Genomic DNA, 23,190 nt, shown 5'->3' with positions numbered 1-23,190 from the left:
GAGCCAAACTCTGACATCTCCCCTAAATCTTCCTTCAAATTACATCCCCCTCATGATAGCTATTTCTGCCCTAGGAGGGGAAAAAACCCACAGTCTCTGTCTATCAACTCTTCGCCTCATCTTGTACACCTCTATCAAGTCATCTAGGTTTAAAAAAAAGAATGATGTGCTGCACTCAATGTAATGCTGCAGTAAATTTGGCTGACCACCAAATCCAATTTAAGTCAGTCAGCAAGTTCCATTTTTGAGCACCACTTGGTTGTCAGTGCATAAACTCCCCCATTGTGCCCATTTTTAATGCTTGACCTAAGAAACTCAGTTTAAAAAAAATAAATTGGGAGAGAAGAAAAAAAAAAAGAGATTGCTATGTTGGGGCAGGAAGCTCAAGCATTGTTGTACAGGTACAAGAAAAATAAGTTTGCAAGCCCCATTACTGACAGCAATTATTCTTCACCGCTCATTCCATTATGCCACAGGTAGCACCAGTAAGTCACTTAAGGGGCCTTCATCAGATTCCTATTACCTTAGTCTTCATTTCCCCAGCATCATTGCTGCCCAAGCTCAACCCCAATTATTTGGCCCATGAGCATACTGAGTTTACCCAAAGTTTTGGATCACAGTTTGAAATACTCCAGCAAGACAAAGTTTTAGCCATAGCTCTTCAGAGTTAAATATTTAGCCAAAATATTTCTTATACCAAAATTATTTCCACTTCAAGATTCATGAATTGCAAAGGTATGTGCTCCCCTACCCCACTTTCAGATTATCACAATTCAGTTTGAAAGAAGGTAGTCTTGAAATACAGCAAACACCTTAACTGAAGGGGATCAGTAACAATTGAAGGATAAAAGGGGCAAGAGGAAAAGTTTGATTTTAAAAGCTAGATTGTTTATTAACATATGACAAGATCAACTTCATAGATACTGTAATCATAGCTTTAAAGAGATACTTTCAACTAGATCAAGAAATTCAATAGGAAAATTGAAAATAGGTGATCCATAAACTGCATGCAAATCAAAATTCCTGCATATCAAATCTTACCATTTTCAACTCTGATCGACTCATGGACGTTTTGGCACAAAGTAATAAGTATTTTACAACTGCAGTTTAAAGATCACCTCCCTTGATACCACAAGTACATTGACAGAACAAGACATTGGACAAGTTATTAAACATTAATAATTGTATTTATACAACCTGGAGTGTAATTAACTCATACAATTTACACAGTCCAAGAAACAGACCACACAATTTTGACTAGGTGCAAAGGAGTAAATTGTTATTGTCTGAAGCAGTGCAAGCAACAGCTACACAAATGCCTTTTTGGTCTTTCAAAGTTAGATCCCATTACATTAGAATTAATATTTTTAAATTCAACTGAGTTATTAGCACAAACCTGAAGTGCGTCTAATTCCTTATGTAAAGCGACCATGTGCTGGCAGTTGCAAAATTCAAATTCACAACTAGGGTTTGTTGGTTCATTTCATCCCATTCATTAGTGAAAACATTGTAGTATACACTCACCAGTGAAAACAAATTGTGAATTCTAAACACGTACAAAGAGGTAAATTAAGAAATTCACCAATTCTCTATTAGAGAGAGTCATCTGCTGACAGGAAGAAAGATTCCAGCACTCCAGTCAGACAATATGGTGGCCGCAGGCACTCAAAATGGTTATTGCACCGCCAAGTCTCAATCTATACATGTCCTTTACATTCCTGGTTTACAGATTGGGATCAGATGGTGTCACAGGTTCCTTTTTTTGTGAGGCCGATTTAATGGAGTGCTTAACCACCCAAAAATGTTCAAGCACATCTTTCAAAGGTAGCCGTTGGTTTGGGTTATGCTTCAGCAGCCTACTGATCAGATCTTTTGCACCCTCCATTATAAAGGATGGAAATTTAAGGTCAACCTGAAAAAGATAGAGCACAAAATAGTTTTAGTACCAGATTACGTAGGCACATTTAAATCAATAATACATAACTACAATTTTTTGTTGGATTTATTAAACTGCTCAGTATTTCATTTTTTAATGCAAATTAATTTTCCTTATTCTGTCAAACTAACCAAAATACTGATAAGACAAGTAGTTCTAGATTGTAGCTCAACAAAATTGACGTGGGCATTTATGAAAACCTTAGAGTCTCAGAGGAAGAAAATGAAGATCAGTGTTGGGCTTTATTATGTAACCACATGCACTACCTTGGATATTCAACAAGTCAGTTTGCTAACCTTCATCCTTTCTAGGTGAAGGATAGGAGAGAGAAATATCTACCTCCATGTTATCATTTTTAGTTGGAAGGGGATGTAGGAAATGAATTTTAAAGAGTGTGGTTCCGTCAGCAATTACTTAGTGACTCTTCTCAGTATATCAGGAAAATGAACATTGCATGTTTAAAAATGGTGATCACCTGGACCTCAAATGTTTGAAGTTAATGCCTTTATTAGATTCAGATTTTACAAAATTAAATATTTCTAACCCTAAAACTGATGTAGATGTATCCCTGCTGAAAGCAAACTAGACTACTTCAGGACATTTCGTTCAGTTTAAATGAGCAATTTCCATTATAAAATAAATCTACAATAATAGTTGCAATGGAAATTTTGTACTTATCCAGGTCACTCACTTTAGAAATTCTCCGAAAGGTTTCTTGACGATCTGCTGCTTCAAATGGAGGGTGGCCTACCAAGAATTCATAACAAAGAACACCTAGACTCCAAAGGTCAACCTTTTCATCGTGCATTTTCCCCTCAATCATCTCTGGTGGTAAATAATCCAGGGTACCACATAATGTTGCTCTTCTGTACAAATATAAACAAAAATGTTGAAAATACACATTCCTACATACTATTAAATGTATTGTTTCTAGTAGTAGTTAATTTTGACAGACTGCCAATGCAAAGTACATTGACTTCTAAAAACAATTAGAGGTATCACAAGGACTTGAGGAAAGTTTAGATAGTGAAATAAAAAAGGGAACAAAACAATGTGGATATAAAAAAAATTGAATGAAGGATCAAAAAGGAACAGTTAAATGGTATTTTAGAACGAAACAGTACAAGCTCCCTTGTGTTGGACTTAGTTTTCACATGACCTAGATTTTGGTATGCAGGACCAATTTCAAGAGTTTGAGAATGACAACGAAAGACTTAAACTGAAACTTCAGAAAAAAGATAACAAGTTGAAGTACTGAGGTGATAGAAATGTAAGGCAGCATACAATAAAAGGGTACTAGTGGGAGACAGAGGGAGTGTGTTCAGAAGAGTTTTAGGGATGAGGCTTTAGTTATGCAGAAGATTAGAAGATAGGACTGTTACTTTCCTTGGTCAGAATCAGCTAGTACTTCATTTGTAAGTCTTGGCTTTATCTTCCTCAAAACATTGAAACAGTCCCTGTAGACTAGAACCATATGCAAAGTAGGAATCATCCGAGAACTTCAAAATGTTGAAAAAATTTCTGCTTCTACCACCCTTACAGGAAGAGTTAGATTCCTACCATTTTTTTGGGGGTGGGGGGCACAGGGAAGCAAGGAAAGTATTTTCTTAATATACTTTCCAAAACTTTTGCCCTTACCATAAAAAAAAGGTAAACTCCGTGGTCAGTGATCCTTCAGGAAAAGGTTTCCTCCTGTCTATTCCCTAGTCTTCTCTGCTCAAAAAAAGGGGACAGCAACAGTTTACACAATCTCTTTTCATTAACTCTAAATTGGAGAACATCCTGGTGGATTTCCTTTTACATCTCATGCAAATCACCTCCCTGTTGTAAGATGGATCCCAAACTGTCCACAGCTAGAGAATCTATACTATGTATTATGCAGTTTCATCACAACCTTCCTGCTCTTCAATTGTATGCCTCGGCTAAGAAAGGAGTTTATCCCATAGGCCTTCTTAGCCACCTTACCTACTTGCCCCACTACTTTCAGGAACCAGTGGACATGCACACCAAAGTAGTTGTCATTCTTCTTGCTCCAAGCTCCTACCGATCATTTTTTTTTGCCCATTTGGCCTGCCCATGTGCACACTTATCTGGACTGAATTCCAGTTGCCAGTGATCAGCCTACGTCCTCCTATAATCCATGGCTATCTTCACTATTTCCTACCTCAAATTTTTATATCATCTGCAAACATACTGATCAAACCTCCTCCATTCAAGTAGGAATAATAAAAAAACACTCCGCATCAGAAAATGGGCCCAATACGGATCCCTACAGAAACTCACTGGCACAAGCTTCCAGTTAAAAATGCCCCTTAACTTCTTGCTACCCAGCCATCTGAATCCAATTTATCTTTGCTGTTAACCTCACTAATAAAATACTTGAAGTCCAAGTCAACTAAAGATATTGCCCTCATTTGCTCATGTGGTCACCTCTGAAAAAATAGTATCAAGTTGGTCAGACATGAGCTCCCCTTAAATCCATTTAGACTGTTCTGCATTTGCAGAGGCAGGGATTAATCCAGAATAGTTCTGTTCCTCAAATGGATTCCAAAAGTTTCCTCATTTACCCCACCCTCCCTTCTTGAATAGAAGTGCCACATTTGCTGTCCTCCAGACCTGCTCGTGACCAGAGATGTATTGAAAGTTACCACTGTCCCTCTATTTACTTGCCTGACTCAGCCTGGGATACATTTCACCCAGCTCAGGAGAGGAATATAAATTTTAACCTAACCAGACCACATTAATTTTATATACTTAGCCCTTACATCTCTCTCAGGAAGTCGATTGTTTAACTCTAGGGGACCCACTTAAGGGAAGAATGACACTAATATTTAGAGCAATTTATAAAGTTGTAGAAACTGAACTCAGCAGGTCTGAAATGGTTATTCAAAGTTTAATGGATTTGTTTCTGATAAGTAATTACTTCTCTGCAGAGATATTGATGAAATAGATTAGCAAATGGCCACACTACCCAAGCTCAAAACATTTGGTTGTATCACAATTAAAATCATTTGGACTTTACAAGCATAGCATGAAGTGTGAATAGTCCAGCCACTGAAGTGATGACCATTGCTGTATTATGTGGAAAGACTCAAACATGCAAGATCATCTGCCAGCTGAGTCTTCTTTGCCATCTACCCTCAACTCACTTAGCTTTCATTTGGAAGAAATCCTGTTACACACATCTCTCCATAATTACTTAACATTTCCAGTACACAAGAATAATATCTATTAAATGCTTGCCATCATCTCCCATTGAGGTCTACAACTAGATGCCCTTTCAATCCTAACTCCCAACTGACTTTGCAGACAAAAAACAAAAGGTTTGATGTGACATTTTATTGATTTTTGCTAAGGATTATTAACACTAAAGATTCTTATTATATTGAGTGTAGTGACAAGTGGGTCAATGGGTGCAGAAAGAAAAATCTATTGACTTACATGTTTGATAGCAACAATCATACTAAATGAAAAATAGATTTAGAAAAAGTAACTTAGTGTAAGCATCAAAATTTGTTTCCAAACCAGATGACTCATAGGAAAGAAAATCTTTAAATATAATGGTAGATATATGAACCCAAAATGGAATTCGTGCAGCTAAAAAAAGTTTAATAGAATCAGTACCTGGATGCTGGAGCATGCACAGACCATCCAAAATCTGCAATCTTCAGCTCTCCATTTGCTCCTAGTAGTAAATTCTCTGGCTTAATATCTCTATGAATCACCTTCTTTGAATGACAGTATACAAGTGCATCAGCCAGCTCTGATATATACTGTAAAAAGGAAAAATGTTACCAAATCATTATGTAGTACTAACAGTCAACCCTAATGACTCATTGGTTGTGCTTACAGATCCTCATTGCATTTTTTAATGAGATTACTCTAAAGAGCTCGTCCCTCTAAATATTCACTCAAAATTATACCTTGTTTTTGTATTAGATTTAATTCCTTAGAACTCCCTCTATTTCTTCTCTTATCTCCTGTTACTTGAGAGTACTTGGATGAACATTTAAAAAGGTAACCATGTTCTGCTCTATTCCCCGACTTTCAGCTTAATTCTTTAAGATGAAAGCCAAATTAATGCACACCAATTGTGTCTTTATGAAGTAGCACTCAGCTGCTGCAAGGTGTTACAGAGTAAATCCTTCTGCTAGCTTAAACAGACAAAAGCTCACCTTGCCTTGTAATCTGTAAAAATGAGTGACAAAGAACTGCCAAATCCCACTATTTAAAGAAAAGAAATTAACAATTTATTCTTAAACTCAGAAAAAAAAACTATCTACACTGTAATCCTCCTTTGTCGGTTCAGATTATCTACCTCCAACTCTACAACATGCTGATTCGATAATCGGGGAGTAGGGGGTTAAGATTTACAAAAAACTCAAATTTCAAAACCAGTCAGCTGTGTAGATTTTCCTTTGAATCTTTCTGGACATTTTTCTGGGTCTTATTTTCAGTCTTCTGCTGCACAGATTTCATATGAACAGGTACCTTTCAGAGCCTGCAAAATCAGTCTGTTGTTGGTGCTCTTTGCCACTCTGGCTAACTGTTCAAAGTGCCTGGTTTTTGTACCCCAAAGCAATCTGATTGTCTCATTGGTTTGACGTAATCAAAAAATTCGATTGACCTTTGGTATCTTGAGGCATAATTTAAACTGGATTGGCCAAATTCAAATTGGTTGTGTACCATAGCAACAGCTCAGCTAGTTATTTCACAACCAAATGTTGCATTTTTGAACTTTTTCAACACTGCTCAAGTGCTTGCCAGCTTTAACTCTCTCAAAAGGTACAGTACATGCCTTCATCAAAGGCACAATAAATATTGACAATTCAAAACCATACATGTCTTGAAGGCACACATCCCTGTACTTTGTTGCCTGAAATTGATGGAACCCATACTACAGAATAGGCTTAGGTTTAACTGCATTTCACGTTTTCTAGTGTAGTTTACCCAATAGCAGTGATTAATAAAAATTGCTAAAAACACAGGTTCAGCAATGCGTGCAGAATTAAACATTTAACTGTTCTCCATTTTCTTCAAACCCACTCAATACTTGCAGCATTTCAGCATCCATAGTATGTTACTTTCATTTTAATCTAATGGCACTCCATGCAAGTTTGTAACCACCACACACCACCCAAACTGGTTTCAAGCTATTGATCAGAATAGGACAAGAATAAAACAAAAGGACTAAGTATTTCAGCATTGCAGACTTCAAAATGAATAGTGTAGTGTAACTTGAATTGATAGAACAAATTGATCATGTTACCAGAAGAAAAATGGTCAGAAACAGGTGATACTCTTTTGCAAGCTGTTTCAGATCACATGTAGAATGTGCACGATATCTTAATGCCTATGACCAAAGAGTGTCTAACACTGGAGGAAAAAAGGTTGAATTGCTGAGCTGAAACCCTGGTTTGGTCGATTCACATTGGACAGCAACACTGGATCACCTCCCAAGAGCAAATAATGATCTCATACCGTAGCACTTCGTCCATCGTCAAACTTTCCACATCGCTGCAGCTCTTTATAAAGTTCACCACGGGGAGCATACTCCAAGATCAAATAAACTCGAGAAGCATCATGAAAGTAACCAAATAGCCGTAAAATGTTAGGATGTCTGTGGAAAGAATAGATAGGTCACAATACTTAGTTATGTAGCTTCTGAATATTAAAACGGTCACTGTTATAGAAAAGTTGTCACTTCATACCAAGTCAAAATAAGCACACAATGGTCTCAAAGTTAGGTAGAGCTCATCATAAACCAGTGGTAAGGAAGATGGACAGGTAGGACAGTTCAAGAGAACAGTGCAGAATTGGAGGGTTAGGATAAGGTAAGGGAGAAGGGAAAATCAGAATTCCTACAGTGTGTAAACAGGCCCTTCGGCCCAAAACATCCACAGTGACCCTCCAAGGAGTATCAATGAAGTGAGGAACCTCTACATTAGAGACAGGACACCAACTTGAAGAATGTTTCAGAGAATCTCTGGAATATGCACTAAACAACCCCACTGCCCTGTGGCCAAACACCAACTTCCCCTCCCACTCCAAGGAAATGCAAATCCTGGGCCTCCTCTACTGCCAAACTGTAACCAGACACCTGGAGAAAGAATACCTCGTCTTTCACCTTGCGACCCTCCAATTACATGGAATCAATGTGGATTTCCCCTCCTGCCCACTTATCCCAGATCCAACCTTCCAACTCTGCACCACCCTCCTGAATTGTCCATTTTCTTCCCCACCATCTGCTGCACCCTCCTTTCCAACCTATCATTTTCGCACTCACTTTCATCTACATATCACATCCCCAGGTACCTTCCCCTCTGCCCCAGCCCCATTTATCAGTCAGCCCCCTTGGGCCACAAGCCTCATTCATAATGAAGGGCTTATGCTCAAAACTATGATCTTCCTCAACTACAAATACTGAATTAAGAAATTGACCATAACAGAAATTGCTGGAGAAATTTAGCAAGTCTAGCAGCATCTGAGGAGAGAAAGCAGAGTTAACATTTTAAGTCGAGTGACTCTTCTGAATGCAGTAGCATTTCAATTTGGATTGAAAGTTTGGCCCCTATTTCTAACCAGTATTGACCACAGTGGAGATGTTACCACCTAAATTTAATAACAAGTCTCTAAAAAAAAAACAACAAAGCCATGCCACAGACAATTCTTCCTCCACCAGAAGTATAAATTTGTATTTTTTTTTAAAAAAGTTGTTTTAGGTTAGGGAAACCTATTGCACATTTCAAGCTAAGCTTGGTCAAAATGATTAGGAAGAAAGCAGCAAGTTATTTTTAAGTTAAGTTGAGAGAAAAAAAAATCAGTTCAGTTGAAGCAAAAAGTTGCCTAGTAAACACAAACCATTCAGAAGAATGCATTTTAAAAGTAGTTCAAATCACATCTAAACAACTGCATTATACGGCACCATTCAAATGGTGAAGTAGTTTAGGTGAAAAATTACTCCCAAAAATGGTAATTACTCGATCAAAAAGGAAAACAATTTTCTGTTGTATGTCGTCAATGAAGCTGCCAGTCCTCAGCTAGCATTTGCTAAGGATTGAAGACCCTAAGTAACACATTTAGTCTCTCTCATCACCACCATCATTCCACTGTCCACTTCAAAAGTACACTCCTGGCTTTCACTATGAAAGAATGCTGACTGCTAACAATGTTGTCCAATTAGAATCATTGGTAGATGCAAAATACAAACAGAAACAGAACAGTGCCATCAAGTGGTTGGCATAGATATGAAAGCATCAAACAATAGTTCTCAAACTGATGCACCAACTTTATGGAAATTGAAGCTGGCAGCCAATTAACAGCAAGTATTATCCCAGTTATGACATTTTTCTGGTTTTAGAGGTCACTGTTTGGGTTACTGCTGATAAGTGGATACCCTTCAGAATGAGGCAACAAGCTAGCTTCTACATAATGGACTGTAGCAGGTGAAGGTTTTAGTTTTGACCAGCAATACCATTAGGAGGGGAATTCCAAGATTTTGATCAAGCTACCCTGAAGGAACAGCAACACATTTCCAGGACAGGATAGGAATGACTTGAAGGGGAGCTTGCAGCTGGTGTTCCCATGTACAGAGGAATCTCAATTATCCAAATACAAGATTATCTGATCAAGATCAAGGTCTCAAAAACATTACCTCAAAGCAGTAATGGATTCAGGTTACCTATACTGAAGAACAAGTGAAAATGCTGGCAAAAAACAAAGAAACAAGTATCTCAGGCAAGAGCAGCTGGATTTTTTAAAAAAAACACAAGGACTAGTTACACAGTCCTTTGCAAAAGTGCTTGGTGTCACTTTTCCAGGGTGTTCATGAAGAAAAAAAAAGTAACAAAGCAAGCAGTGCTTCTGTCTTTCTGCTGCAGCACGGAGTTCAGCAGAAACTGAAACGTCCTTATAAGATTGTAGAAGCTATTTGGGACCTTGCTTCATGCTGGAATTTCATAAGTGATAAGGGTTTAGTCCTTCTCAGTTTAACCTGCAATTTGTAGAATGCAAAAGATTAGTTTGTTTAAATAGCAGACTTATCAAAATTATAGATTTAAACGAACTCTCCAGTAGAGCACAGCATTAGATCAGGATAGCTTCCCTTGTTTAAGGCCAAAATCAATTATCTGAACAAAGTACTGCCAGCCCATCTAGTTTGGATAATCAAGGTTTCTCTATCTTTGTTCCTCCAGATAGTAGTGGTTAGTGGTTTGTGTTCATTTTCTGTTAAAGTTAATATCCAGGGAATGGGTGGTAATGCCATTGAATTTCAAAGGCTCATGGTTAGAATTGCTCTTTGATTCAAGATGGTGCCGACACTGGGCCACTCTTCGCAAGCCCTCCAAAGCAGCTCTTTCTTCATTTCTTTTAATTATTCCACACTTTTAAAATCTAAGTCTACAAAGTTCTCACCTTCTGTACAGCCAGATGTATGCTTTGCTCTAAGCACCATAATGTGTCCTTGTTTGCTATGATATGCTGGCACTGCTCTTTTCGTTATATAGTACTTAGATACAATAAATCAAATTAAATTATACTTGTTGTAAATTTCATTTGCCATCCCAAGTCTGGATATTGTCCAGATTGTGCTACATTTGGACAAGAACTGCTTCAGTATCAGTCTTATCATAAAGATGTAATGTTTAGCACCAACCCAGTGACAAATATCCCTACTTCTGAGTTAGATGGGAGGGAAGATCAATGAAACTGCTGATGTTGGACGAGGACATTTGCCAGAGGCATTTCTGCAGGGGTGCCCTGGAGCAGAGATGACCAACTAATAGCCACAACCATCTTCCAGTGAGATAAGTATGCCCCTCCTTTAGTTTGTTCTTTTAAAGTCAGAAGAAAATTATTTGCGTAATGCCGAAGTTAACATTTGTATATTATGAATTTCCAATTAATATGTTGGAAACTGAACAAAAACTTCCAAAGACTAGCCACCAACTTTTGTAAGTAACAGCCATCCCATTTCAAAATGGAGCAGAGGAATAGTGCAGTCACTGACCTTTCCTGGAGGTATTTCAGAAAAGTTAAAGTTTCAAATTAAAATAGGTCATTGAAAAACACACTAGCTATCTCAAATTTAGGATATTAAATAGCAGCATGTAATTCACAGTTTCCTTGACACCTAATGTCAAGGAAGTTATCTTGGCTGCTTTTCAGAACTCCAGCACAAATTGAATGTTAACTGAAAGCCATCAAACGAGCTGCAATACATTCAAGCTCCCAAAGCATGAAACAGCAATGCCAGTTACAAAGGAATACAATTTGTCAACCTACGTCTGTGGGCCAATATGTCCAATTTTAAAAAAGGTTAAAAAAGAAAAAGCAGCAATTTATTTTCCATACCAACAGCTATATGTAACTAAAGATCTGGCACAATCTTTTGAAATGGGCATTTGACTGTCCATACTATATATAGCAGACTTTATTTGCAGGCATATTTCTCTTATCAATAATGAACTACCACACAAAGAAGTTATTAGAGTGTCTGTTTCATGCTCACTATTTTCCTTATCCCCCCATTCTGACACCTCCACAAATAGTAACTTACCGGAGATGTGATTGGATTTCAACTTCTCTTCTGAGTTGGTGTTCCACACCAGCCTTCTCAAGTTGAGATTTAAAAAGCACTTTCAATGCCAGGATAAATCTGGACTGTCGTTCACGGGCCAAGTACACATTTCCAAATTTACCTTTCCCAAGTGGACGCCCAATTTCAAAGTCATCCAAACACCATTGCTTTCTAAAAGAAAATACATTGAATGGTTTTGACGTTTTCAGAAATAAAGAGGCCATGAAATATTGCATTCATTTCCAAATGAATTTACCTAGCATCTAGGGATTAATAAATAAAATGTCCCTAAAACAAAGTCATTGTTTCATCAATGTACATCCAACCATATTTTCAAACCTCAATTCTTAAGTAGGTCAAATTGAACTAAGCAGCGAAATGAGTATGAACATATTTCTTAAGATATTAGGGGGGAAAAAAAATGTAGAAGGGGCCGAAATTCACTTCTCCCACTAATAACCTATAGACATTACATTCATAGTAGAGCTTGATCATAATCTTCAGTTGGACAAGTGATTACTTAGTTCAACATTTTAAATGAACCCAAAATTAGCAAGTATAAGGGGCCCTAAATACTTAAATTAAACACTTATACGGACACTGAAAGGAACTGGCTTTAGTAGGAAGACCAACTCAGATCTGATTATTTGATCATTCTGTTGTCAACTTATGATTGACACTGGAAACAAAAGGCAAGAGATGGGGGTTTTAAAAATAGGTGGTGAGATGAATATTGCTAAGGGAGTTGATAGAGGGAAAGTTTTTCCAGAATAGTAAATTCAAAGACAAGTGTTGAGATTAAAAAAAAAGTTACCAACTCACTTCTTTTTCTTTTCACTTGTACTATGACAATCCGTTGATACACTCTCAGTAGTCTTTCCTATTTAATAAAACAAAACAAATTGACAAAGCTGACAACAGAATTCATAGCCAGAAACTTTTTACAAAAGATACTCAAAAATTAGATTCTGGCTCCCTTAGTTTGTAAAAAAACTTTCCTGTTACTTATGTGCATATTGTCAAGTAACTTCAGTAATTAATCTGCTATGCTATGCACACCAAATTTCAGACAGTCAATTCTGTTAGAAAAAAAAAGTGTCATTTGGGAATGGAGCATCCACTTCAGGTGCAATTAAAGATCAGAGTACCAATTTTGAAAAAATAAATTTTATCCATTTTGAAAGTGGCAAAAGCTTGTGCTTTATAACCATATCCAGAGTTATCCAGTCATGGATTATATTCTAACATGCCCATCCCTTCTTTTTCTCAGAAAACTAAGTGCTTGGAGTGAAGGCATTGAAGAGTAATAGAAATCAGTTGGTTAAAACAAAATCAAATTGAAACACATTAATGCAATTTAAATGAGGACTGAATTTAAACAACTATCTTCAATCAAGTTTATCCTGACCTACCAATTGCAAAACATTTCTCCTCCAATTCATGAGCTGCAAGCCAAATAACATAGCAGCACAAACACAAGGCAGTAGGATGGCAAAAGGCCATTCAACCCATCATATTTACTTTAAATCTTTGTTGGAATAAATTCATTTCCCCAGTTGGTATCCTAGTGCTCTACTTCAATATACAAAGCAATGGCAAAACAGATTGATTTTTTAAAAAATTCACAAGATGTGAACATGGTTGGCTGGATCAGCCTTTCTGCCTATCCTAATTGCCCTTGAGGTGGTCAGCTGCCATATTGAAGGGCTGCAGTCCACGTGCAATAGGAAAACCTACATTGGGACTAGGGAAGGAGTTTTAGGAATTTGAACTAGCAACTGAAAAGAATGACAACATATTTCCAAGTCAGGTGAACAAGTGACTTGGAGATGAACTTGCAGGTGTTTAATTTCTCTGTATCCGTTATCCCTGTCCTTCTAGATGATAACAGAAGTGGGTTGGGAGATTCTTGAATTTCTGCAGTGCATTTTGTAAATAGTACACGGTTCCCACTGATGCTCAGTAGCAGAGAGTGATCGAATGTTTGTTGACATGATGCCAATCATCAAGTGGGCTGCTCTGCCTTGGATGGTGTCAAGCTTTAAATGGTTGTTGGAGCTGGACTTGCCCACTGTCACCTGCCTGGGTAAGGCAATTAATCCAATACCCAATTTGTGCCTTGGAGATGGCAGACAAGATTTGGAGAATTAGGTGGAGAGTTACAAACTGTAGAAATCCCAATCTCTGATCCAAGTAGGTAGCCATTTGGTTATTAATTAGACCAATTCAGTTTCTAACCAATGGTAAGTTGTCATGCTGTGAAAGCAGAGGATTCAGTGATAAGTGATGTCATTGACTCTAGAGTGATCAGTTATACAATTACTGGAAATAGCAACCACACAGCACTTTTTGCAAGTAATGCTCATGCCATTTGTCAGTACAAACCAGACTACTGGTTTGTGAATATGGAATCACAAATAATTAGAATGGATGCCCTGGAAATATGCAGGGAAGAGGTTTTGGGAATATTGGAAAGGACGAATATAGATAAGTCTCCTGGGCCTGATGGCATTTACCCCAGGATCCTATGGGAAGCTAGGGAGGAGATAGCAGAGCCATTGGCCTGGATTTTTATGTCGTCATTGTCAACGGGAATAGTACCAGAGGACTGGAGGATAGCGAATGTGGTCCCATTGTTCAAGAAAGGGAGTAGGGATAGCCCTAGTAACTATAGGCCAGTGAGTCTGACTTCAGTGGTGGGCAAAGTCTTAGAGAGAATGGTAAGGGATAAGATTTATGAACATCTGGGTAGGAATAACGTGATCAGGGATAGCCAGCATGGTTTTGTGAAGGGCAGGTCTTGCCTCACAAACCTTATTGAGTTCTTTGAGAAGGTGACTAAGGAAGTGGACGAGGGTAAAGCAGAAGATGTTGTGTATATGGATTTTAGTAAGGCGTTCGATATGGTAGGCTAATGCTAAAACTACGGAGGTATGGCATTGAGGATACATTAGAGGTTTGGATTAGGAATTGGCTGGCTGGAAGGAGACAGAGGGTAGTAGTTGATGGATTATGTTCATCTTGGAGCGCAGTTACTAGCGGTGTACCACAAGGATCTGTTTTGGGACCATTGCTGTTTGTTATCTTTATAAATGATCTAGAGGAAGGACTTGAAAGCTGGGTAAGCAAGTTTGCGGATGACACAAAAGTCGGTGGAGTTGTGGATAGTGAGGAAGGAAGTGGTAGGTTACAGCGGGATATAGATAAGTTGCAGAGCTGGGCGGAAATGTGGCAAATGGAATTCAATGTAGCTAAGTGCGAAGTCGTTCACTTTGGTAGGAATAACAAGATGGATTACTGGGCTAATGGTAGGCTACTTGGTAGTGTGGATGAACAGAGGGATCTTGGTGTCCATGTACACAGATCTCTGAAAGTTGCCACCCAGGTAAATAGTGCTGTGAGGAAGGCATATGGTGTACTGGGCTTTATTGGCAGAGGAATTGAGTTCCGGAGTCCTGAGGTCATGTTGCAGTTGTATAAGACTCTGGTGAGGCCTCATCTGGAGTATTGTGTGCAGTTTTGGTCGCCATACTATAGGAAGGATGTGGAAGCTTTAGAACGAGTGCAGAGGAGGTTTACCAGGATGTTGCCTGGAATGGTAGGAAAATCTTATGAGGAAAGGCTGAGGCACTTGGGGCTGTTCTCATTGGAGAAGAGAAGGTTTAGGGGAGATCTGATAGAAGTGTATAAGATGATTAGGGGTTTAGATAGGGTAGATACTAAGAACCTTTTACCGCTAATGGAGTCAGGTGTTACTAGGAGACATAGCTTTAAATTAAGGGGTGGTAGGTATAGGACAGATGTTAGGGGTAGATTCTTCACAGTGGGTTGTGAGTTCATGGAATGCCCTGCCCGTATCAGTGGTGAACTCTCCTTCTTTATGGTCATTTAAGCGGGCATTGGATAGGCATTTGGAAGTTTTTGGGCTAGTATAGGTTAGGTAGGATTCGGTCGGCGCAACATCGAGGGCCGAAGGGCCTGTACTGCGCTGTATCCTTCTATGTTCTATGTACTGTTCACATCTTGTTGCATTTTGACATGGACTGATTCAATATCTATGAAGGTACCAACGCACAACGTTTACCAACCGTTAGCAAAGATTGCTAATTCTAACTACACGGAGAGGTCATAGATGAAGTAGCTGAAGACTGACCTCTACCAACCACAACTTACTTTATGCCAGGTATGACTCCAATCAATGAAGAAATTGACCGGATTCCTGTCAGCTCCAGTTTTGCTAGAGCTCCTTGATACAGTCTATGTCAAGGGCATTCATTCTCACCTTATCTGGAATTCAGATTTGTTCATGTCTGAACAATGTGCAAGGTGGTCAGAAACTGAGAAGTCTTGGTTAACCTAAACTGAGCAAGTACAACTTTATAGGACTGCTAATGTACTTTCAATACTTTGATGATTGAGATAAAACTGATGGGGCAATAATTGGCCAGGTTAGATTTACATGCTGCGTATACAGGACATACCTGGCCAGATATTTTTATGTCGTCAGACTGGTACCGGTTTTATAGTTTTAGTGGAACATCTTGGTTAGGGGCCATTTTTGGGATATACAAGATTTAAATCTAGTCAATTAATAAAAAGTATACACATTGGGAATTAAAAAACTGATGGACAAATTTACCAAAAACTTGACTGCCTGAATCCATAATTTACCAGTGCAACATTGTTTTGAATCTGCATAATCCACTGAACATTAAGGCAGGCATCTAATCAAATAGCAGATCAACCAAGATCTCTCAGCGGTTATGGTTAGCTTCAAAACCGACAAATATTGTAGCATGCTGACATATACAACATTAGCATTGCAAGAAAGTATACATACCATCACTCGACACCTCACCAGGTTGTATATTAGTTTGATTTTTAGGAGGTTCACAAGTTTGTTGACCATCTTTCTGGCAAATCTGTTTCAGTTGGGAAGGCACTTGCACTGCCTGTTTCACTTGATTTGTTAACACTGGACGCTTGATTGGAACAGAATTGGCAGACAGAACCCGTGTTTGAAGTGGTACACTTTGCTGGCCTGAGTTAGGAGCAGATACCACCTGTGTTGACAAACTCCCTGTAGGTGGTTGATTCTGAGAATTGTGCTTTGCTTCTACAACACGTTTTGGACCATCCAAGGTTGGCATCTTTATTAAAAAAAAGAAAAAATAAAAGTGGCTTTTCATACAATAACATCCAAGCAATTGTTCCAAATACCCTGCTGGCACAGCAAGTGTATTATTTCAGAATTTTTCAATCCAGAATGCCATATAAAAATAACCTAGAGGTCATCCATGTGTCTGCTTTGACCATTGAAGTACAGCACAACTACAAATTATTCTTTATTTTGTTGCATGTTCTGTGGGTGGGTGCATGTGCACATATAGATAGAAGCAGCCACAGCCACACTATTGTGTCTGGTGTCAGTGTGTGCAAACAGAAGGGGTAATTATGCATTACTAACACCAAATCCAAAAATCTAGGTAGGCAGGAGTCAGTCTAACCCCTCAACTGGGTGGAGTTTCAGATACCAAACCATATCACTTTATTAGTGTCTTCTATTAGAGAAGATACCCTCATTATAATCGGTTTGAAGATACGAAATCAGTGCAAGCCAGTTTGTTGCATCTAGTATTCAGCAAAGCATTAAACAATTTAATTGCTTTATATATTGCAAGTTATATAAGACGTATAAAGAGTAACTGGTTTACAGTAGTGAATGTCACATGGGTACAACGTACCCACGTCACAATGTACTCTTGGGTAAAGAGTACACAGTGGATTTTTGGTGATCATTTGCCATTGATATCTTCTAGGAGTGTTCTTCCTCATGAGGTGAAAATATTTTGTCTATAAACATCCTCATTTATTTTCTCCTGCAAGTGAGACCACCCATCCTGGCAACCCTTTCTCAATATGTACAATCTTGCATCTTCAGTATCATCCTGGTGGCTTTATTCTGGTCATAGAATGGTAAGTAGAAATGTTAAATATTCCAAAATCACCTGACCAGAAATACAACCTGGCATTTCCTTTACTTTTGTGGCCATGCAAAAAAAAAAATTATTAATCGTTAGTGACTGATCTATGCACACTTTAGTCCCTTTTTCCTGCAATCTTTCAAGGCAAGTTGCCTATTCTTTCTATCAGCATTACTTTACTTATCTGTACTGAAGATCCGCAAGTTAATGCCAGGGTGCAATTTCTTGCACTCCAACAATCCTTCCTAGCTGGTCAACTACAAACATCAAAATTGTAGTTTTGATTCCAAATTCCAAAACATCAAATGTAAATTATTAACAGGAATTCCTCAGCACTGATCCTTGTGGATCACTGAACAGCTACTTTATTTCCACTGTTTCATTTCTTGAAACCAGCTCACAATCTATTTGGCCACTTGTCATGAAATTTCATATTTTATGATTGATCAGTTTATAATGGGGCATCCTAAATCAAAGGCTTTTTTGAAATTGCAGATGTAGTGGATGCAAGTTCCTGTCCACTGTGCTACCTACTCAAAATAAAAGCAGGAGAAAAAAAAAGTCATTAGGCTTGGTCACAAAATGTGGTTTTCAAAATGAGAGAAATTTAATAATGAACACTCAACGTTCTCTTCTCTCCATTAGTAAGGGTTCCATTATTTTTCCTAGCAGTGGCTTTAAACTGACTGGTCTGCAATTCCCAGGCACATTCAGTATCCTTAAAACTAAAAAGGCCCCTGTCTTTTGGTACTACAAATGTTTAAGCTATTAAAAACAAAAAATAACTCTGGTATCTCGTCCCATATTATTTTATGGTAGAGGTGTATTTACCCACAGTTTGTAGAATTATAAAACAAACCCTCTTTATATGCACTTGCGTCCACCTATTATCATTACCACCTATTTAAACTCCCAGATTCATACTAACAGTAAATTTGAGTACTGATAAAGACTCTGTCAAAGCTTTACAGGCTGTATTCAAAATAATTTGCAAGAATACTGGTTTAAGAGTATCACAAAAGGTTCATAATCATGGATAACTTGCAGACATCGAATTTCTATTTGCAAAAGGTCTTGAAAGAGAAATAGACATGCAGACCAAAAGAATGCAAGTTTTGGTCAAAGCTATTCAGTGAGTGCATGAAAGATCTGTGAATCATCAGTTGACTCAAATGAATCAGGAATGTCACAATTCATAGGTATCAAGGAAGCTTCAAGAAGAGGACTTAAAATGAAGAACTATAAACCCCTATGAGTTCTCAGTGTGAACATGACGGGAGAAGACAAATCTGGACAAAAGACAATGTTTGTGTATTCTTAAAAGTGGAAAACAAGACCAGGTGTCATAAGCCAGTTTCAAGTCTTGCTTGTGGGTACTAGTGGACAAAAATTTGTTGAAGTGTCACAAATGAAAAAACCAAGTCATTCTTGATTTACTTGTAAAATAAAAGGGATTCTCTCTTTCTGGAAACCAAAAGCAAGCATACACAGTCATACAGATGTACAGCACAGTAACAGACCCTGTGGTCCAACTCATCCATGCCAACCAGATATCCCAAACCAATCTCGTCCATCCTGCCAGCACACGTCTCATATCGGGAGGAAGGAGACCAGAATTGCACACAATATTCCAGTGGTCTGACCAATGTCCTGTACAGCCGCAACATAACCTCCCAACTCCTGTACTCAATACTCTGACTAATAAAGGAAAGCATACAAAAGCCACCTTCATTGTTCCATCTACCTGCGACTCCACTTTCAAGGAGCTATGAACCTGCAATCCAAGGTCTTTGTTCAGCAACACTCCCTAGGATCTTGCCATTAAATGTATAAGTACAGCTAAGATTTGCTTTAAGCAGAACAAAGGTCTTCCAGCTAACTTACAAGGCCAAACCTCAATGTCAATTGCTCATTTATCAAGTGTGTTATTAGTATCACCCAAATTAACTGCCACAACTTCACAAAATTCAAAGACCGACATCTGTTCTTTTATAAATTCTGTTTGAGATGCTTCACACTTCTAAAGCTGTGTGCACTTGTTGCATTTTGATGGGGGAAAGACAGTGAGTTGGAAGTAATGAGGAAGGGGAGTCACTTCATTCCTCCTCAACCAACAGCTTAATAATTTGGGGTATCACATCTGGAGCATAATAGACCCAGAAACTTCAACCATCAACTGATATAACAAGGAAAATCCAAATGTGTTGCAGGAGAGAATTGGTTGACAAATAGACTCATTGTTAGATGTATTGCCCGAGAGAATGCACAAACTTTTCAGAAACATTCAGGTTTTGTATTACTGACCGTTTTTTGTCCCCAAGCTGTGCTGGGTCCACTGCTTTTTGTAATTTTATATTAAATGATTTGGACGGAATATAGGAGGAATGATTAAAAAGTTTGCAGACTATACCAAAATTGCTGACATAGTGAACAACAAAGGAGGTTGCCTCAATAAATACAACTGCAGTCAGATGGAAAAAAATCTAGAAAATGGGAGGTGCTACATTTTGATATAGAAGTACAGCCCTGATTTGCTCTATGTACTGACAAAGTCCTGGGAAGTGTTGCCAAAACAAAAAAAAAGGAAACCTTGGAGTGCAGGTTCATAGTTCCTTGAAAGTCAAGTCACAGGTAGCCAGGGTGTTAAAGATAGCACAAAAGCAGAAGTTGCTGGAAAGATTCAGTAGGTCTGTCAGCATCTAAAACAAAATCAGTTAACATTTGGGTCTGGTGATCCTTCCTCAGAACTGACAGCAGCAAGGAAAATGTCAGTTTATACAAACCCCTCATTGGTCAGTGCGTAGAGTATGGAGTTTGGACATGTTGTAGCTGTACAAGACATTGGCCCACCCCTCCAATCACAACAAAGGTCAGAACCTTTCATGCCACCAACCACTATCAGTCTTATCATCCATGGACATATCCGTCATCTACAAATGGACCCCAGCAAAGACCATTCCCTCTAATCATCTGGTCAGGTCCATGCCCCCTAACAACCCACCAGCCCCTCCTGGCACCTTCCCCTACCACCACAGACATTGCAAAATCTGCACTCACACCTTCTCCCTCACCTCCATCCAAGGCTCCAAACGAGCCTTCCACATCCAACGTTTCACCTGCACTTCAACCAATGTCATTTATTGTATCTGTTGCTCCTGATGCGGTCTCCTCTACATTGGGGAGGCTGGACATCTTCTCAGAGCGATTCAGGGACCATCTCCGGGACACTCACACCAAACAACTCCACCACCCAGTGTTCAACCCCAGGGCATCAATGTGGACTTGACCAGTTTCCTCATTTCCCCTCCACCTACCTTACCACTGTTTCAGCTTAGTACCACCCTTATGACCTGTCCCACTTGTCAATCTTCCTTCCCATCCATCCGCTCCACCCTCCTCTGATCTATCACCCTTTATCTCCACCTATTGCACTATCATCTACTTTCTCCCCAGTCCCACCCTGCCCTCCCATTTATCTCTCCACCCCCGAGGCTCCCAGCCTCATTTCTGATGAAGGGCTCCAGCCCAAAACGTCAATTTTCCTGCTCCTTGGATGTTACCTGACCTGCTGTGCTTTTCCAGCAACACACTTAACTCTGATCTCCAGCATTTGCAGACCTCACCGTCTCCTAGGGAATCCAAAACTTGAGGGCATAGGTTTAGTGTTGGGGGGAGAAAGAAAGATTTAACAGGGATCTAAAGTAGGCTGGAAGTGAAAGTTTTATGGTGGGACAGTTGACAAGCAATGGAGGACTTCAGAGCAATTTTTCCAAAGTGCTCAGTAGAAGTATTATCAGTGAAAAGCAAGGACTGTAGGAAAAAGTGATATCTGCCATGGGCACCAGAAGAAATAAGGGAGACCATCAAATTAAAAAAAACCAACAGGAAACAAGATTGGGAAAACGTTAAAGGTCAATAGAAAGCCACACACAAAAAAGCTGTAAAGAAACATAACGTAGATTATGAGAGTCAACTAGTTCAGAATATCAAGACAGAGCAAACGTTTCTATAAATATATAAAATGAAAGAGTGGCCAAGGTAAACTCTCTTTACAGGATGAAAAGGGTGATTTAATAAGATGAGGAAGTGGCCAAGTCATTAAACAAATATTTTGTGTCAGTCCTCCCAGTGGAGGGCATGAATAATATACCAGTAATTGTCAAAGAGACAAAGGTAGGTGAGGACACGGAAACAATCAGTCAATCACAAAAGAGGTAGCATTTAGTTTGCCCAACGGAGCTAAAGGTAGACAAGTCTCCTGGTCCTGATAGAATGCATCTCAAGGTGCTGAAAGAAATGGCAAAAGCAGCAAATGCACTTGGTAATTTCCATTAATTCACTAGTTTCTGCGGCAGTTCCAACAGATTGGAAAACAGCAAATGTAACGTCACTGTTTATTAAAATAAAAAGGTAAACAAAAGATGGGAAATTATAGACTGGTTAGTTTAACTTCTGTAGTGAGGAAAATGCTTGAATCTATTATCAAGGAAGAAATAGCCAGAGATCTAGATAGAAATTGTATCTTTGGACAGACACAGCATGGGCTCATGAAATTAGGTCATGGTTCACTAATCTATGGAAATCTATGAAGACATTATGAGCATGGTGGTCAACAGGACCCAGTAGATATGGTGAATCAAGATATCCAAAAGGCATTTGGCAAGCAAAACAAAAGGATGCTACACAAGATAAAGTTGCATGGCATTATGGGTAACTTATTAGCATGGATAGAGGATTAGTTAGTTAACAAGAAGCCAAGAGTGGGGATAAATGAGTGTTTCTCTGGTTAGCAGTGATTCTTTGGTATGCCTCAGGGATCAGCGTGGGACTGCAATTATTCACAATTTACGTACATGGTTTGGAGTTGGAGATCATGCGTAGTGTGTCAAAGTTTGCAGATGACACTAAAATGAGAGGTAAAGCAAAGTTTGTAGAGAACAAGCTTTGTAAAAGGACAGTTTAAGAGTGAGGGCAAAGGTCTGAGTGTTAAGAAATGTGAAGGCATCCATTTTGTTTGTAGTAACAGTAAAAAGGACTATTACTAAAATGGTAAAAAATTGTAGTATGCTGCTGTGCAGAAGGACCTGGATGCATGAATCACAGAAGGTTGGCCTGCAGGTGCAACAAGTAAATAAGGCAGCAAATGGAATTTTATCCCTTGTTGCAAAATGGACTGAGTTTAAAAGCAGGGAGATTACATTGCAGTGTATAGGATGCTGGTAAGGCCACACCTGGAGTACTGCATGCAGTTTTGGTCTCCTTACTCAAGAAAGTAGGTACTAGCCCTTGAGGGAGTGCAGAGGTGGTTCCCTGATTCCAGAGTGAGGCAGTTGGCTTGTGAGGACAGACGGGGTAAACTGGGATTATACTAATTGGAATTTAGAAGAATGAGGCAGGGGGAAAACCTTTAGAAACATGAAATCAGTAAGGGAACAGATAAGATAGAAGTAGAGGATGTTTCCACTGGCGGGTGCAACTGCGACAAGACAGCATAGCCTCAGAATTAGGACCAATTGAGAAAGAACTTTGTCACCCAGACAGTCAAGAATCTGTGGAATTCCATATCCAGTAAAGTAGTTGAAGCTTCCTCATTGAGGATGATTTTAAAACTAAGATAGATAATTCCTACACTGTTCAAAAAATTAAGGGTTCTGGTGAAAGGGTGGATAAGTGGAGCCGCGGCCACACGG

The 23,190-nt window shown here is 38.9% G+C and overlaps 1 protein-coding gene across 2 annotated transcripts in view; it reads right to left on the bottom strand.

Annotated features, from left to right (window-relative positions):
- Positions 1 to 866: 866 nt before the first annotated feature.
- Positions 867 to 23,190, bottom strand: part of LOC132822710 (aurora kinase C-like) — a 29,886-nt gene continuing 7,562 nt past the window's right edge. For both annotated transcript variants that reach the window (XM_060835981.1, XM_060835979.1), the window contains exons 3-9: positions 16,357 to 16,666; positions 12,339 to 12,396; positions 11,496 to 11,687; positions 7,418 to 7,556; positions 5,561 to 5,709; positions 2,628 to 2,802; positions 867 to 1,912 (exon numbers count right to left, since the gene is read on the bottom strand). In XM_060835981.1, coding sequence (XP_060691964.1) covers positions 1,724 to 1,912; positions 2,628 to 2,802; positions 5,561 to 5,709; positions 7,418 to 7,556; positions 11,496 to 11,687; positions 12,339 to 12,396; positions 16,357 to 16,666 — 1,212 coding nt within the window. In that variant the 3' untranslated portion in view covers positions 867 to 1,723. The remainder of the gene's footprint in view (positions 1,913 to 2,627; positions 2,803 to 5,560; positions 5,710 to 7,417; positions 7,557 to 11,495; positions 11,688 to 12,338; positions 12,397 to 16,356; positions 16,667 to 23,190) is intronic.

This window comes from Hemiscyllium ocellatum, chromosome 15, assembly GCF_020745735.1.
Source record: "Hemiscyllium ocellatum isolate sHemOce1 chromosome 15, sHemOce1.pat.X.cur, whole genome shotgun sequence".
Taxonomy (NCBI): Eukaryota; Metazoa; Chordata; class Chondrichthyes; order Orectolobiformes; family Hemiscylliidae; genus Hemiscyllium; species Hemiscyllium ocellatum.
The sequence above is the reverse complement of the archived record's forward strand: the minus strand, read 5'-3'. Positions and strand labels throughout refer to the sequence as shown.